Source organism: Dermacentor silvarum, chromosome 1, assembly GCF_013339745.2.
Source record: "Dermacentor silvarum isolate Dsil-2018 chromosome 1, BIME_Dsil_1.4, whole genome shotgun sequence".
In the NCBI taxonomy this organism is placed as follows: domain Eukaryota; kingdom Metazoa; phylum Arthropoda; class Arachnida; order Ixodida; family Ixodidae; genus Dermacentor; species Dermacentor silvarum.
Genome location: NC_051154.1, coordinates 54,793,988 through 54,813,082, shown reverse-complemented (window position 1 = coordinate 54,813,082; position 19,095 = coordinate 54,793,988). Strand labels below are relative to the sequence as shown.

Sequence of the window (19,095 nt, the reverse complement as noted above, 5' to 3'; positions counted from 1 at the left end):
GGAGAATGGCCAAGAATAGGCACATACGAATATCACATATGCAGTGCTAAAGTTGTCGTGGTATGTGCACATACCATTGGCCAAGCTCAACCAACCAAGGTGGCCAAAGTAGCTAAATAAAGGTATTGCTCAAAAGAAAAGCACTGCATGAATCACTGAGTGCAACTTACCACTCCACCACCAACAGAATGCATCAGCACAGTCTGCTTCTCTCGCAAGTTGCCTATGTCAAAAAGAAGAGCATAGGCCACGACGTAGTTCATGAGCACAGCAGCAGCATCATCGAAGGACATGGATGCTGGCAGTATGTAAGCATGCTTGGCTGGCACAGTGACTAGCTCAGCCCAAGCCTTGTATTCTGTCAGAGCAGCCACACGGTCTCCAACCTGCGCGGCAAGAATTTGTTACAACTGTTACAATATCAAGAATCAGTGTTTCGAACGCATGATGAAATTCAAAAAAGCTGAATTTCATGCAATATTGCTTATAGAAGTGCATCCTGTTTTGACAAGATTTAATGTCCCAAACCAAAGTAAAATGTGAGACGTCAGTGCTCTGGATTAATTGTGACCACCTGTGGTTAACATGCGTGGTACATAAACATTTTAATTCCGCCCTATTGGAATGCAACCACTGTAAACTGAACCTGTAACCATGTGCTCAGCAGCAAAACACCATAGGCACTAAGCCACTGTGGCAGATAAATACAAACTATTGAAACATTGGGCTTTCAATACAACATTCCAGCAGCAGCAAGTTATTCTACTGCATGTGGCTGGCTAACAGGCTTCAAACTTAAGATATATATATATATATATATATATATATATATATATATATATATATATATATATATTTTTTTTTCCTCTACAAATCAAAAGTATGCAAGAAAAATTGTCATACTAACAGTGTGAAACGTGAGTAGGTCAGAAGACAGTGGAAAACCAGATTTCTGTACATGAAATTACCATATGCCATGCAATATCGGATATCTGGTGAAAAGGCATGAAAATTTCACTGCATGTGCAAACAACCTACCATGCTTAACTCTGAGGTGATGTGTCCACAATTGTGCATGCTGACATATATGCAAAGGCACTGATGAAAATAATCATTTAAAAAATTTTCCCCAACATCTTGACACTTCCGATTGGACCTGTGTTGCAAGTTTGAATGATATTGCATAAGGTGTTTTGGTAAAACAAGTTGGAAGGTAGGTTGGGTGTTTGCTCGTGGTGTCATATGTTGTGTGCAGCTGGTTCAGTTTTCATTGTTTTTGACAATGTTTTACACCAAGCACACATTTCAAGTGCTGGACAGGTGCTTTCCAAGTATGCTAGACAAATAGTTTGTTCTCATATCTGATGTTCCTGTAGAGAGTCTCGCGTGGAGTTCACATTCTGTAAACTTAAAATTCAATGAATAGAAAATTCTTTATTTGGCAGCAGTACACTTGTCATGATTCTGATACAAAAAGTGTCATAAAACTAAATTCACACCGGACATAGTCGGTGCCTGAAAGGGTTATAAATGCAGTCAGCATGTGATGATCATGGGACGTATTCTCAGATGGTCACTTTTGGAGATGTTTTTCAGTGCACGCTAATTGGCTGGTTGAGTTGAACCACTCGAATAACCTAACGTATGTACGACGTCACGTGAAAGTGATACACCAGAAGTGATCATCCGAGCATACATCCTCAGTTTACTGTTTACTGGCATCTTTTAGACCAACTTGGTCAGGCAGACCTGGACTATAATGTAAATGAATGGCTCAAGCTGTCTTGCAACCTGTTATGCACTATGCAGGCACTCACCTTAAAATCTGTTACACCTTCACCCACAGCTTCCACCTCACCAGAGCATTCAAATCCCATGATGAACGGTGTCTTTGGAAGGTTGTCAAGAGCTCCTTGTCGCACCATAAGGTCTAAGAAGTTGAGCCCGCTGTAATAAAGACCACACTAGTAAGAAAAGCATTCAATGTGCAACACGTGAACTGTTACATCGTAAACTGCCATAGTTTTCTAGTAACAAGAAAAGGCTTATTTGCATAAATGAGAAAAGTAAAGTGCACCAAGTACAGTGATCCTAGACAAACATGGTTAAACATATGCATGCTGCAACCTATGAGAAGCTAATTCAGGAAGTGGCTTCAAGAAACAATTCAACTCCACTTTTCAGTGCTACATACTGTGCACACAATGGGTTGAGCATGCAGGCTGGGTTGAGCATGCAGGCTGGGTTTTTCCTGCAAAATATTGCCTGCCTGCTCAAATCTAGCTCAAATAGAGTGGTCCAAACACATAGGTCTCTGCAAGGTCATTCAGAAGACACAGCCAGTAGCCATGCCATTGTGTTAGCCATGTTATACAGAGGAGGATCTGTGGACCAAACGTTAAATATTGAAGATCATTCTCCACATTACAGCTTTGTGATAAACACTACGCTGCTTTGGTGGCACTGTTACAATTCACTGGAGCTAGTCCAACATCGGCCAGCAAGGTAAATGAAACAACGTGGGAAGCCGCAGCAGGCTGCTCTGGAAGTTGGCCCAACTCCAGTGGTCTGGTGAAACTATACACGTGGCCATTTGTGCCAAGTACACTGGTTTCATTTCCACACTAACTAGGTAAACTTGCACCAAACTTAAAAACTGAGCTCTTGATGTAAGGTTTGAGTTGGAATAAACTAGCAGTAAACTTTTTAACCTGTCAGCTCTGTTCAGCAAATATGTAAAATGAGGACAACAGATTACAAAAAGTTATGAATGGCAAACAGAACATTGACTGCCCTACACTGGGGAAGAGGAACAGAAAGTAAGGGGAGGTTCAGAGAATACATGCACATATGTAAACAGCACCATGCAGTCATTAGCATTCATACAGACCAGTTATTCTTAAAGTGCCCTCACTGCCTTGCAGGCCATTGAGCAGTGAAGTTACTATTCAACTTCCTGTCATTGCAATCCTGCCATATCTTCCTGTCATTGCAATCCAATGAAGTATACAGTGTAATTTAAATTGAGGACAGCAGCACATCAGTTGGTCGACATTCCCTCTGTAGCCAAAAATGTTGCATGCAGCAGTGTCAATCATTACAATTAGTGTTGAATAAGGTTTTGTAAAGGCAACTCCTAGTCGCAGCTAGCCAGCATAGAATATATGCCTCCCATCGGAAAAGATTAGGTGGAGGTCAGAGTTGCAGTAAAGGGTTTAGTGTAGAGTCTAGCAGGCATATTAAGGGCATTCCATTCAGCTAATAAGTGTACATGCCAGAAGGCAAAGCTGCCACAGTGTCTTTTGAGGTGTAATTAGAAGTCTCCATGTGGCGTTTGACCAGCTTTGTTTGCATATTCACTGTCACCGATGCCGTGACCATTGAACTACTGAAAATCAATTTCACAAGCTTTCTACTTGACACAAGTTCCACGATTTCCCACAACTGTTCGTGTGGTCCATACGAAAACTCATATGCACACATTTTGTAACACTGGCTTAGAGCTGCAACAAAATGGCCCTAAGCTGAAAGTTCTGCAGCTGCAGACGTGACAGGTAGAGGAGGAGGATGGTGCCAGCTATGGGTAGATCTATACAGGGTGTCCCAGCTACAAGTAGCCAATGTTTTAAAAACGACGGAGTGCAATAGGAGGCTCAAACGAACTCAGTGGTGTTGAAGATCGCGTGTCCTAGTCTGTGGTACTTTTTTCGTTTCGCAAATTACTATAAACTAATTGCGTAACTTTTTAAATATTGACTTCACCAAGAAAGTGCCAATACGCAAGTTGTAGATCACATTTAAAAATGGCCGACTGATGTGTTTGTAACTATAAGTACCACTGATGGAGCTTCTAAGTGCCTTTAAAGAAAGCCCGCGAAATACAAACAACCACGTGATAGCGCCATTTCAGCGCTCCCAGACGATCGGTCAAGAAACGAAATCCACATATCTGTACAGGGGTTCCGCGACGGGCTTGGCGTTTCAGGTGGCCTTAAGGTACGCGCCAGCAACTCTCGCTAGTAATATGTGATCGCGAACGAACAGAACATGACGATCGCATTTTCCTTCCCGATTAAACAGTTCTGCGATCAACATTTACTCAAGCCCGAGCTTTTTTTTTTTTTTTTTTTTCTTGCCTGGTGTGTTCGGGCTTCATTCCACAAGTGGAGCGAATGATATGTTTATGCCATGTCACGTCGAAGCGCGGCGCGCCTTCGTCACCCCCGCTCGCTCAGTGCGCCCGATCGCGACAGGGCACGCGAGTGACGACTCGAAAAAAAAAAAAAAAAACATGCAAACTATGTCCTTTACTGATCGGTCGTCTGGGGGCGCTGAAATAATGGCGCTATCACGTGGTTTTTGTATTTCACGGGCTTTCTTTAAAGGCAATTAGAAGAAGCTCCATCGATGGTACTTAGTAGCAAACATTTTTAAATGTGATCAACTTTTGTATTGGCACTTCCTTGGTGAAGCCAATATTTAAAAAGTTAGGCAATTAGTTTGTACTAATTGACTTTGCGAAACGAAAAAAAAAATACCGCAGACTAGGACACGCGATCCTCAACACCACTGAGTCGGTTTGAGCCTCCTATTTGAACCTCCTATCACACTCCGTCGTATTTAAAACATTGGCTACTTTTAGCTGTATATAGCCTTGCAAAGGCATGCTGGCAATCCGCCTTTTTCATGCTCCTGTGCTGCCCTCTGCCGCGCGCCGCTGGAAACGTTTTGGTAGGGTGCTGGGGCTTTCGTCGGTTGATTTGTGAACCTGCGCCCGTGTTAAGTGCGCATCGGTTGTGCGTTTCGTGGATCGCGAATAATTATTAATGGCTTCTGGGGGGCAGCATGTCGTTCCTGGAAGCCATGTAGCACTCACGAACTATATACATGTAGGGTGAGCAGGCCTGAGTGTGCTGTTTTGTTTACAGTGCGGCCGACAAAGGCACGCTGAGTTCCCTCTGCCGTAGCGGCTGCTTTGGAGTTTGTTGGCGCTAACTCTTGCACTTGCACCTCGCTTTTTTTTTGTAATTCTTTTTACACATTCTTTAGACATTTCGCATAAATAAGATGTTTCCGAGTGCGCAGCCTTCCACGTCGGATTTAGCAAAGCGATGCACTTGTTTACATCGGCATCTACAGCCACAGATCGTTGTTAGCGTCAAAAAATGGGGGAAAGGTGCATATATGAAAAGGCGCTGATGTGAAAGAATGTCAAAACGTAGAATAAAACACATATCTGCTCATATGAGCCGCGTTGTTCCATCGTGAGACGAGTCAGTATGAGCGACTGAGCCATTTAAACAACGGCGACTGTGATCCAGTTACAAATATTGGGCTGTTAATTTATTACTGATTCTCGCTTTTTTTTAACTTCGCGATAGTTAGTTTGCGCGTGTCATAAAGCATTATTAGAGCAAACTGTGCTCGCATAAGCGCTCATTTAAAGGCCGTGTTGTGCTCCTGCAAAAACGCGGATGCCATCGCTGACACCGTTGGTATATAACTGAGCGAAGCGGCTGTTTATGCTGCTGTACCGAATGTACCGTCTCTTGTTTCGGGTTTGACGCAGAGATAAAGAGTACATCTCAGGAATTAAGAAATGTGTCAGCATGCCAACGCGTAAAAACCCACCCATCTACGTTGCGAATACGACCGGCAGCCTACGGGAACGGTGACGTACAGATGCTGGCACAGGCGCGTTATGCACAGCGCTGTGCCCCGCTTGCAACTTATTGTGTACGTGGCGATCGAAGCGAAGCGTCGTTTATTTCAAATCGCTAAGGCTAGAATTGGACTATGAAAGCAGTTTCCTTCATTATAACTTGCTTACTTTTCAGTACCAGTTCGCCGGTAGCGGGTGTGCGAACTCGACGGCGCAGGCCTATAACCTTCGCTGAACAGGATCAACATTGGCTCAAACTTCATGTGCACGGCTTGAGAGGGTCGAACCTTGTGCATTTCAACTTCGTAGGCATGACCATACTATGGCATGACTATGAGCGCGATTATTTATATATACGAACGAAGCCGTTGCGGCTATTGTTTTATCGGTTCGACGGCCGATCGCGCGGGGTTCGGTCGAACGATGGTCGGCACGCTGATTTTATCGGTGCCATCGACAAGAAAAGCCCGTTGCAGTACGACAACTCGCGCTCGTCGGTTACGTTTTGTAGGCCTGGTATGATAAAATGGTCTCAGCGACACAGGGCTGAATGGTCGGCCAATCGTAGGCGTGCGCGTCTTGTCGGTCTCGTATCGACCCAGTGTTACCGCGCCTTGAACGAGTACGTGAGTCGGGCACCGCTGCCACTACCAGCAAGTGCAAGAAGTAGCAGCGTGTTTTTATGCCAAGTGTAACGCAGAGGTTTATCGCTATTGCAGCCATCTCAAGGCGGCATGTAGTCTGGAGAAGCCCTCACCGAAATGTGGAGTTGCATTTTACTCACACTGTACCGCAGCGACGTCGAGCTGCCAGTAAGTTTAAACGAGGTAAAAACTGCATTTCATTGCGAGCGCATTAAACGCAGGCCGCGCGCGCGACCCTTCCAATGAATCGATCTACAGAGGTATGTACAACCAAAGTACACCGAGGCTATCAACTGCCAAGTTGCTGAACTTATTCACCACTCGTGGTATCTGAAAACTGGTCCGGTATTCTTGATTTTCACGAGTTAACAATTACTTATTTAGTCAAAAACATCCTCCGAGATGCGAACACATGCAACCATGTGTTATAATCGCTCTTCAGGGTGGTTTATTGTATACTGTTATGTTATGAACTTAAACAATTTTTAAAATTTAAGTACCACGGTTATATGCCAACTGCGTCTCCATGTAAGTGAACATCTCATCTCATGTTTGCTAAGGTAAAAACTGCATTTCATTGCTTAAACGCAGAAATGAATATCGATCTACATGTAGTACACCGCCAAGTTGCTGGTGTGTCCGGTATTCTCACGCAATCTTATTTTGAAACACCTCAAGTTCGCTTTTGGCCGTCTGGGACAACCCAGATGCCTAGATCAATTGAGCGTCAAATTCCTCGAAAGCTGATATGACGAATATGAGTACACCAATTCGTTACAGGTATACATATGCACCGTAATTATACCCAGAATGAATATTTCGCGTAATCACTAGCGAGAGAATTTATTAAAAATTTAGAAGGCAATGTGACAATGTATGTGCAAGGGGTCTTAGAGGAGGATATGTCTTAAGTGGGAAATAGTAGCTGTTGCAAGATCTGCATGCATGAAAGTGCCCAGCTTGTGGAAACTTCACAGTAAACAGCGATATCAGTTTAGACAAAGTACCCTTTCAAAACCATTTTCATTCATTTGGGGATGGGAGAAGATCTAGTATTCTGCAGAAAATAAAGGCCGAAACTTCTGTCAGTAAGTCGTCACGAATAAACGTATTTTCTCATATTTGGCGCAGGGGCAGTTATCAAAACTTGATAGGTTAGGTCAATAAGAATAGGCCCTTAGAATATATCCTATATAGCCCTTCATTGGCGCTAATAAACATCTCACAGGAGGAGTGGCCGTTTGGTTATAGCAAATTTACCGATACAGCTTAAGTTCTTTTTTAGTGTCCCTTTAAGCGCACGAAGCACTGCAGGGCACTCGGTCGCCAAAGTGACAGCTTTGATGTACCCGCATACACTTCATAAAAGGTTTTGCCGTTAAGTGCATTCCAAAACAGTCGGCAGCTTCGAAAATTAGCTTGCGCACAGCACGTTTTGACATCGAGCGTCAGCTGTAGCACTGAACGGTCATGCCCGCCACTCGGGAACCGCATCGTTCTGTCACGCCCCAAAGCGACGGCCCGGAAAGACGCCGTTTTTGTTGCTCAGCCAAGAGCGCGCAGCTTCCGGAGTAATCCGTCGAGCATGCCGCGGCGACCAGCCACTAGACAGCGACCGCGAAAGCCATTCCCCCACCAGTGCACACACTTCCGGCCGCGAAGAAATGCCGGGTCGCCCACACTCACACTGCGTGGGCGGAAGCGCTTCTCGCCGATCTCGTGCGAACGCTCAAGCGTCTACACCCGCTCGGTGCAGCTAGCATCTCGTCACGCAAACGAGCAGAAAAGCTATGCACTTGGCACACGACGATGCGAAGCCATTAAAGCCGGCTCCATCGAAATATTAAATTCTGTAAACTGCGTATAATCTTGGCTCATTTTCCAGCCTTGTGGCTCATTTACAACAAGACTGAACGCGACAAAGCACCAAACGCGACATGTTCCGTGGCGTTTACTTGGAGGCGGAAAATACATAGTAAATGGATCGGCATTACATATATAAAACTGCGTTCTCCCTGGTAAATGACCTGAATCTCCCGACCCCCAATGTCCTATGAGTGGCGGCGCCCCATGAAACACAAAGAGCTAAAGAACGTCTAAAATACTCCTTTAACGGATAAGCGACACGCCTAAAGCAAGTCTCAGTTTAAACGTTATTTTGATGTATACTTAAGAAACTCTTGTTGCTGTGCTAACACCATGTTATTGGATGTCAAGAAACCTTGAAGGTTGAGATTTTGTTAGATGTTTATTACATTCGCAAATAAATTCGATATCAGTAATCGCAACTACTTTATATCAGCACTAACAATAACCATGTATGCAATCACAAAAAACTGGGCTCAAAAAAAAAAAAAAAAAAACGTACACCAGAGAAGGATTCGAACTCATGACCTCGCGTCCCCAAGTCAGACGTCTTAACCTACCACCATGTTAGCCGTTCTGAATTGGTGGAATAGTGGGAGCATCTTATGCAGCTCAACGCAGGTACTGCGTTTGTTATGCCGCGGGGAGTCTGACGTTTAATGTACTTGAAGCCATATGCGACTGCAAAATGAACAGCTGCCTAATTTCTCATAGAAATACAACCTTTGACAAACGTAATGCGTAGCAAAAACGGGGCACGTAAGACAAAAAAAAAAAAAAAAAAAACGAAGATTACTCTGTTGCCTTTGGCTGTAGCGTGCCCCTTTTGCGCTACACATCGCGCCCATCAGTTTGTTCTGCTCAGGTACATACGTTACAAGGATTGTCAGCAAATGAGCAGCCTCTACACATGTACACAGAGAATGGCATAATAGATCGGTTGTGTATGGTCATATGTTATAGGAAATGTAGAATTTCTTTACCTGCCATAATTACATGGTTTCTTTTTTTACCTCCTAGGTGGCCATATTCATGCAATTCGTGAATCTTATTTTCCTAAGCGCGCTTAAGTGCATCGCTTTACTCTGGAGAATCAAGGCAGTAAACCTTTTAGAAAACAAATTAACCTTCCTGAATCTTTACAAATTATAGAAACTTAATACAATGTACAATTTATGCAATGCACGCTCAAACCATGTCCAAGTATGCTCTGCGAGGTGGAAGGTTTGGAAACGTTTTCGAAAACCTCTTGCCACAAATGTTCAACATTTCATATATACCAAGATGTCTACACGCCTTTCAGATCATTTCAATAAGATTTCTAGTTCTTATTCTAGATTTCTAGATCTTATTTTCTACACCGATAGCTGTTTCGTGCCGTCCGCGTCTCACGGTACACAATTAAGCACCGAGAACCAGTAAGCGTCAAACTGTGGGCACAAACTTTTGGCGCCTACAGTACACACAACAGTTTCACATGCAGCGATATCACACTTGTTTTTCGCAATTGCGATATCCGTACATGCGAACTTCGCGATATACTGTTTCACAAGCACCGATAGCGGCGGCTACGATTTTCGCATTTGCGAGCATGCATCTAGTGGAACCCAAACTGAGTCAGTCCGCTTCAGCGAAAACAAAGTAAAACAAACTAGAAACAGTTTAGGTGAAACGTTTTCAGTGTGAACTCGTTACTGAAAAAACAGGCGGGCCACCGTGACGTGTCCGCATGACGATCAGCGTTTGGGTTCAACGCCTCACACGCGATTTTCAAGTTCAGCGCTTCAAACATGAAAAATTGCACGCACGAATCTTATTCTAATAAAGAGTCTCTTTCCCCATGATGGAATAATCTAACTTTTTTTCTGCAAGAAAACGAAACAATATTAAATTTTGGTGAAATCGCCGAAAACCAAGGTAACAAAACAGGACAAAAAAGATGCTACAAAAATTGTCATATTTTTTTCTGTTTTCGCAAACAAATTTGGACAGTGAATAATGCGTCGCCGAATAAAAGATAAAGGACATCACCGCTGCACTGTCAAATTTTCGCTCTTTCTAATTTAGTTGGCTGTATACCACCTGCTCCAATATGGTGCGTAGTAGTGTCCTTCGGCAGCGCATTAATGGCGGCAGCGGGCATCAGGTAAATGTGGGATTGATCAAGATGAGATTCTCAGAAAGAAGCTCGTACATTTAACATCCATTATGAAAAGTATTAAGGTCGGCAGGAAACTACAAGCAAAAGTTTCCCGCGCGAAGAAAAAGGGGACGGTCTAGACAAATTTACAGTGTCCGGTTCAAGATCAGTTGGAAGTAATGAAACATGCACCGAGTTTCTGAACTGAATCTAAAGCAACAAGACTATTAGAAGGGCAACATCCCCCATTTAATCAAGCGTCCTCGAATATTCAGTGGAATGCAGCATCAGAAAGTTTTACGGAAGCCTTCTAGAATCTCGTGGCAGGCATCCAAGTGCGCTGACGATAATAGTTATGTAATTAACGTGTGCCTTCCACCAAAGACTGGATGCCAGTTGCACACCGATTGGGAGGGGGGGAGGTTCGGGTGTTGTCGATGACCGCGGAAACCCGCCATCAAAACGCTGGAGTGTGGAAGCGCGGCAGCAGCAGCGAGCGAATTGACCTTTGTGCCGCGTCTCGCATCAACGCGAACCAAGCCGCGAAAAACAGCGCACGGCGGACTGCGTCCCCGACGCAGATTGCTTTCAGGATACAGCGGCGCACCTGCCCGGGTCGCCCGGAGTAGAACGCGCCCCCACTCCCCTGCCTACCCTATATCCTCCCCCGGAGCGTTGCGCACGACGGAAAATGGCGCGCTTCCTTCCCGCTCCCCTCCCTTGCGTGCGCGAGATTGAGCCGCGATCGCCGGCTCACCCTCGCACGCTTTCACTCGCGCATACAGCACACGGAGACGATTTTATTGCCCTTAAGCTTCATACGGAACCTCACGGCGACGGCTGAAATGCGCCTGGAGTGTCCATATAATTACTATCGCAATAAAAGGCGCCTTGTAGGTGTACGGGCGCCACAGGTCATGCCCTAGTACTTGACTGCGTATATATGAAGGTCCCTAGTTCAGTAAATCTAGTTCGTCTTCAATCTAGTTTAAATTCCGGCGCCCAATGCAACATTTGCATGGAGGATATTGCACAGATCTCGACCAACGACTCCCTTTTACTGAAGGCTGAATCTGCGTTCGCAGTGATTAATGACCAACTATACCACCACAAACTGCAAAATCGCATGGCGAAACAAGAGGCCCAAGTGTGAGCGATGAAATGTGCTAGTGCCCAATCCAGCCCTTTGGCGGCCAAATGATGAGCTAAAGTTCTAAAGCACTCAGATTATGCGAGAAAGCAGCCGCCTGGAGACACCGCCAGTGTTTTTTTTTTTTTTTTTTGAATTAGACCCCTTTTCAAATCAGCAAGTGCGCTTCACCACATTCCAGATTTGCATAACTGTTGGCGGCATATACGTCATCGTTCATACGAAGCGCGAATTGTACCGGCTAATATACTTTGACGCCGACGAGGTATCACGAGAAGCACGTCAACATATTCCACTTCATAAAATGCACCGACGTGGCATCTTAGGTCCTATGCTGACCTTCAAGGCAGTGGGCATTTGATTTATTGTTCCGATACCTCTCAGAAATTGGCCTACTCGAAAAGCTTTAAAGGTGGTTCCCGATATAGAAAGGCCTGGCTTTTCCGCCAACGTCTCAACTGTAAATACCAGGTTTACTGACGCGTTTTATTTCATTTTCCTTTTTTCGACTTCTAATCTTTCCCCTTCCTATGCAGAACAGTATGTCAGCGGTCGTATGCACGCCGGCAAGAACCTGCCTTCGAATAAGAGCTTCTCCCACCGACTTCGTAAAATATTGACGACGCCGCCATTAGCTTGGCAAACTACGTTGCGGTAAAGCTAGCTATACAATTTTGAACAGGGTCTATTTGCTATGATTAATGAACTAATTCGTAGTTTTTTTTATTACTTTCCCGGTTTAAGCATAGGTACTAAAGTGTCAGACAGCCTTTCAAAACAAGAGTGAATTGCTCGTGGCAGGCGGCTTCATGTAGCTTTTTTTTCTCGCGCCTAAAATAAAACGTGCTGTAAATTCTTTTAAAAAGAAAACGGTCACGCCGAAGCCAGTTCGCAAGCCTCTCACGCTACGCTCAAATGAGTCGCGAATGAATAAACATGCTTCGTGCCGGACCGTGCGAATGCAGAGATATGACGCGGGGCATTTATCTTCGGTGTAGACGCTACTAAATTCTTGGGAACGACGAGTTTAGAACCGAACAGAGGGTCTCAACTTGCCCCAAGTTACCCGAACCACCCTGCATAGCAAGAGAACTCGGGGAAGTATTACAAAAATAGAGAACGCGAAACTCAGATGTGGCACACCGCCAATAATTCAAGACACGATACGACATACGACGTACGTACACAATATGTTCTAAAGTGAAGTACTTTGAAGAGGACTCCCGAAATCCATAACACATTCCTGTTTGCATGTGCTCCCCGGAATCCAGTGATGGATTCCGGGAGCCGAGAGAGCATGCCATGCTGCCAAGGAGAGGCCAAACTGCGGCTCCGAAGCCACGCGTGGCCATTACACCTGGTCTATTCAGCGATTTCGATGGCTCATGCTTTATTCACTTATGACGAACGAGAGGGCCTCCAATGGAATCTTGGCGGCAGTATACCATACAGAGTGTTTTTTTTAGCTGGACCAAATTTCTAAAATTGCCTGCGGCAGAAAGCACAATTCTAGCACTTTATCTAAATTAATCGATAAGGCGGCCATTACTTCGAGAAATCAAAATGCTTAATTGAATTAGCAGAATTACGCTAACTAAAGTTTTAATGAATGACCTTACTACACATACTTCAATCTATGAATTATAGCAAGTGAGTTCGCAAGGCGTGTTCACTTAGAACGAATTATCAGTACTGCACCAGTTTCAAGATAATTTTCAATGTGTCCGACGAAATGCATTGGCGTTCTAGTTACATTGTGCTTTAATGCATAAAACTGCGTTTTCTTAAACGCGCAACTGGAACGCGAATAACAACGGGGCCCATTCGATTTATAAGTGCCGCTTGCATTGTCATGTTAGGTCGGTGGTATTGTGAAAGTATAATAAGCTAAATAATAATGAAAAACAACCGCGTCCTTTCGCTATATATTAAGACATCAATGCTTACCAGGGACATTACGCCCGAATGACTCGTGGTAACGACAAAGGCGCTGCGCGACACGTACGCTATAAATAGGAGTACTTCAAGAGTATTTATAGCCATAGTTTGGGGGAGCACATGTTGTAGCGGTGAGCACCGATTTGCATAAATAATCAAAGCTTCGTACTCAAATTTCTAAAGCCGGCCTACTGTTTGCATATATACGACGTCGCACGTAACTGTTAGTCCAACATAACGAACAATACTACAGTTTATCTCAATTTTGCATAAGACTGACAATCACCGCACAATTGACTACGGTCAGATGAGGTGGTAGTAGTAGTAGATAAAGTAGTATTAGTAAAAACTACTAAGAACCCTTTCTGGCTATAGTAAAGGCCGAACTTACTAGGTTTACCAGCCGCTGGCTAGCTAGTACAGAGCTAGTAACGAAGGTAGTAATATAGAGTAATCTAGTAAACGAGTGCATTTACTTGCTATTTACTAACTTTACTACTTAAGAGTATACACTGATTCGGGTACGGGCTTTCGGGCGAACCTGAGCTAGTGCACCGCTATCGCGCAGAAATGCGCCAGACGCTTTAACATTAGAGAGCTTTAGATTAGGGGGACGCAAGCGCTAGCGGGCCCCTACGCTTGCGTCCCCCTAATCTAAAACTCTCTATTAATCGTTCAAATGTTCTTGCTGTAAATATTCAGAAAATTCGAGAAACGCGAAGAATTTTTAGCAGAAAAAGTCTTTTCCTGCGTATACCTTTTAGGCTACATTTAAGGTAAAAACTACACGACTATTTTTATGCTACGCGAAATAATGACGTCAAAGAGTGACCACACGGTTACGGCGGGCCCCGAGTGCACCCGCGAAGTTCATAATAGCTATCGCTGTATAAATAGTATGAAACTTCGGAAGCGCGTCATAGCATGCTGCGTCACGAGATCGGCACCCGAGCGTTTCTATATTTGATATAGAGCTACTGAAATGCGGCCGCTGCAACCAGGAATCGAACCTGCGACCTCATGCTCAGCAACGGGATCGCCATACCTGTAGATGCCGCTGCGCATCAATAAAGCTAACTGGGTGAAATGTATTGTACAGATAATCATCAAAACCTTATTTTTTGTGCTGCCTCAAAGTGGGAAAAGTATATGGTCTCTTGTGCAAGTTTAGAGTTACGTATCACTCACTAATAGAATGCTATAAAAAAAGCTGTTCAACAGAGCACATAATGCAAGAAAGGTAACACATTTGTTTCGTGTTATTATTTAAAGAAAATGTTTAATATCAACTGCCATTTTTGAGCACAGTCGAGTAATTTCCCTAAATGCAGATAACCGAAATTTGCGAAAATTACAAGACCTAGACACTTTCATTCTATACATATTTTTGCATATGCATGCAAACTGTTTAATGTAATAATAAAGCGAAACACGATTTTTAGCTTCCTTGCAATCTGCTCTATGTGGAACAATGTAGGCTATTTTAGAACACTTGTCATGATACGAAGCTCCAAGCTTGCACACAAAACCCTACTTATTCCACTTTCAGGGGGCAAAGAAAAAGTAAATGAGATTTCGATAAACTAAAAAGCATTTAACAAATGGGAGCTTATTTCACGCTATTCACTCACCTAGTCACGCCATATTGATAGCTTTCACGTGACGTCACGCACCTACCTTATCACCGTTTTGGGGCACCAACATGATGACTACAAGCACTTCAGTCCAATCCATCTTATTGAAAACTTTCACGTGACGTTACGGACCCAGCTTATCGTGTCGGTGCACCAACATGGCGGCTACAATGACGTCAGTGCAAGCCATCTATCTCGGCGCGGCTGCTTTCTCGAAGGGGTCGCTGCGCGCCTCAACCGTACATCACACTTGTGAGCGTGCTAGCACGTCGTAGCGTTAAAGTTTACCACGTGTCTTCGAAAGACTAAAGGGCACCCGCTTTCACTCTGCTGGCCGGTGCATGTGCGCCCAGTGGCCCTAAACGCGCCGTAATTAAAGTTAGCTCCACGACGGCGCATGCATGAGCCGTTTCCAGTGAGGTCCGACTAACTGGAAAAAACCAACATATGGGTCTAACTCAAGCAGGCAGCACAAATTTGCTCAGTTTCCCTGGATGCTCAGGGATGGAGCTCGGCGGTGAGAAAGCTTTCAGCAACCAAGTTGGTTACTACTGAAGAGATGACGGATGTATTAAATTCTGGGGTTTCATATACGTGCCAAAACCAAGATATGATTCCGAGGCACGCCGTCGTGCGGGACTCCGGACTAATTTTGACCACCTGGGGTTCTTTAACGAGCACCCAATGCACGGTACACGGGCGTTTTCATTTCGCCCCCATCGAAATGCTGCCACCGCGGCAAGGATTCGATCCTGCGTCCTCGGGCTTAGCACTACGTCACCATGGCGAGTGTGCCGCGTGTTTGCGACCCCTGCAATACGAGCATAAAAAAAAAAAAAAAGCGCCGAACAATGAAACGTCCCTCTACCACATAACACGCTTCACAGATAATGAGCACTGTCAACACCACGTCATCTGATCCTGTTTCAAGAAAAGATAAGTGAGTGCTGACGTTTAGTAGCATCTACAGTTCGCTACCACACTTGCAGGAAGTGCCTTTCTGCATAATTAGGACTTCTAATCTTACAGAATGCACTCGCGACTGAACGTGCAATGTTCAGCCTCTCGGACACCCGAGCGAGCTGAATACGCGCTCGCCGTGTGGGCCAAAGTCAAGCGTATGCCACATGTTCGCCACACGTGGCTGCAGCTAATGTTGGAGTAACACCAGTGCCTTGAAAGACTAATGTGATATCACTAGGGTGTACAGGAAGGCGCCGAAATGCTAGAAATGTAGGCAGTTTTGGGAAACGAGAAGCGGCGATTGCCACCACGCGAAGCGACGTTAAGACGGCCCGAGCATGTATAGCGAAGGGCGGCCCAAGCTGAAATCGTTGCGAGCGCATGGGGCGAACCCAGCGTCCATCGCACATGGCCTGCGCGCCCCTTGAACTGCACGCGCCTCACCGACAGACGCAGGCTCAGCCATAAACAAAGGCAGCACCGCGGGAGGGCACGCGTCCTAAATATAGAGCGAAGGTCGGACGACGGCTTTGCGTGACTGCCTTCGAGAGAGCCCAAACATTGCATGCCAGGTTCGCGGGCGAACGCCATTTTTGGCAGCGGCGTTGTACAGGAACCGGACACGAGCAGAAAATCTTACACCTACGGCGAAGGTGTGCCTTGGACCGCTCAACTGATATACCGGACAGTAACGTCAGCCGAAATCTGATCTTAACACGACGGTAGCCCAATTCGAGGTTAGTTCGTAATAAACAGAAAGGTGCTGAAAGGAACCAGACGCTGGCGAACAGTGCAGACAAGAGAGATGAATAGTACAGATGCGTTTATCTTGTCCCATCGTCTGCGCGGTTCGCCATGTTGAACGAAAACCGACTAGCTAGCCCAGCTAGATGCCAGACACTGAATGGCCCAAGGAACGAATGAAATGTTGGCTCAGGAGAGGAATCGGTCAATGGAATGGAGCTAGTTGGGAACGTGCCTCGTGGGCTGTGCCGAACCTAGCCCGCGCCCTCAAAGAGCTACCGGCCCACTTGGCTCTGATCGCTGCACGTCTAGTTCGCGTGTGAAGACTCGGCTGGCACGTGAACACGCGGTTGGCCCGGCGGTCTTGACTTTCCACGGCGAATGCGCGAAAGGATCCGTGTAGAGCACCTGCTTCACTCGGTCGACGAGGCGGCGGCGACACGAGTTCCCACCGCTGCGGCAGTGCAAACGCGACTCTCAAGAACGTCGACAAGCGTCAGATGGTAACTTTACATAATAAAATATCAGTAATTACGTGACAAACAAGCGGCCGTCAGTTTCCTCTGACGGTCTAGCTTTTCAGTGGGTCTCAACGAGCAATGAACGTCGCCGATGTATAGTAAATCTGGGTCGGGTGTTGATACTGGCGGCGATTATGCGCCGAAATGACTATACTGCGAAGTCGTATTGCAGAGTGACATCTGCGGAACTTCCGCGTGACTGCAACTTTCTGGAAATCAAACTTCCGGCGCAGGCTTTATACTGCTTGCGGTTGTGCTGCCGCCCTCTTTCTACATATCGTCGCAGACGCCGGCCCTGTATTAACGAGGCAACCACATAGGCACCGAGACCGGAAGGATTAAACTCTTCACCCTCATCTTTACATTTCAAGTGCAAAGCAATTAGGTGTTTACTTGAGCTGCGTCTAGAAGTGGAATGGAACTAAGCAGGCGCTATGAAAGTCCACATCAGGTCCGCAAGGCAAGACAAACAGCGCGCTGGTTCAGAAATCATTACCCGTATGCCCGAAATCCGACTCCCACCGAACAACGACCCTCCCCGTTGAATGAAATCTGTTGCATTTGAGAGAAGTCATAGCATCTGCAGGAAACAATTTTGATTGAGGACCTCAGCTGTAATATAAAATAAATAAAAAGCGCGAAGTTTATACATCGTATAGCTCGGCACGAAAAACAGGTCGCAGTTCTGTAAACTGCATCGGTTAAGGCATCTAAAGCGGACAAATTTGATATAAGGTTGCGCTTACGCTAAATTGTTACAATATTTACGAGTTTTGCAAAAGCCCTCGCAAATGCGTGCTGTATCCGAGAGCGGTGTACTATACGTTTGTGCGGTTTGACAGATACAGCTTGCAGAATTGCGATTGGCTTTATTACTGATTAGAGTTGAAAAATTTCGCACCGTTTTAATGCGATGGGCATTCTTCAGATGCTTCATGTACTTTTCGGTATCTACATGCGTCAACCGTTTTCTCCGACGTCCTCAATTAAAAACCTTTAGCATTTTCTGTGGGCGGAATCGAACCGCCGCCACCACATATGCTCAACAGTGATCACACGCTTTAGCGTGTGACCACTGTGTTGATTGCTTTAGCGAGTACCGCCACAATTTTTTATTCTTTACTGCCTGTACAGCTTCAGTGCAAATGGGCACACACACACGCACACGCACGCACGCACACGCACTCCAAGAAAAAAATGGTGGGAGCTAAAACTTCTGTAAACAGTGTTGTAAACAGGGCACAGGTTGAAGGGGATTGGCCACATTGGATTTAATGGAGTGCAACCAAAAATGACAGGGCTAAAAAGCAATCAAAACGAAGATGTTGGAGGGTTCGTTTTTTCGTTTTCGAACCTCCAACATCCGAAGGATAAAATTCGATGGCTAATTCAAAAAATAGTCGAAAAAAAGAATACCACAGTCGGTACCCTAGCAACGTTATCTTCCGGACGCCTTCAGTTAACTTAGGCAGAGCAGTAATAATAGACTCGTGACTCGACAGACAAAAAGGAAAATTTAGGATCACCGAAGCCCGAGAGGTGCCCGGCGGCACTACACGCATCGTGAATCACGCATTTCGCAGCGTTCGCACCCACCGGCGCAGCACGCATGCTCGGAGGCCACACGCAGATTCGCGGCGGCGCCTCTTCATGGCGCAGCGTGTGCAAAGATAAGCGCGAGATATGTTCCCGGCTGCAGTAGTACAACGTTTACTACGCGTGACGCGTTTCGACGGTGTCTATACGGTGATCACTACACTGCTTACTTGCTCGCTAATCTCGTTAACGTCGACATTCATCGTAAGATGGGTTCTGCGGAAGGGGGGGGGGGGG

The 19,095-nt window shown here is 45.4% G+C and overlaps 1 protein-coding gene across 2 annotated transcripts in view; it reads right to left on the bottom strand.

Annotated features, from left to right (window-relative positions):
• LOC119463513 (synaptic vesicle membrane protein VAT-1 homolog-like) overlaps window positions 1-19,095 on the bottom strand; it is a 68,508-nt gene that overhangs the window by 15,666 nt on the left and 33,747 nt on the right. For both annotated transcript variants that reach the window (XM_037724355.2, XM_037724358.2), the window contains exons 2-3: window positions 1,818-1,947; window positions 171-386 (exon numbers count right to left, since the gene is read on the bottom strand). In XM_037724355.2, the coding sequence (XP_037580283.1) occupies window positions 171-386; window positions 1,818-1,947 (346 nt within the window). The remainder of the gene's footprint in view (window positions 1-170; window positions 387-1,817; window positions 1,948-19,095) is intronic.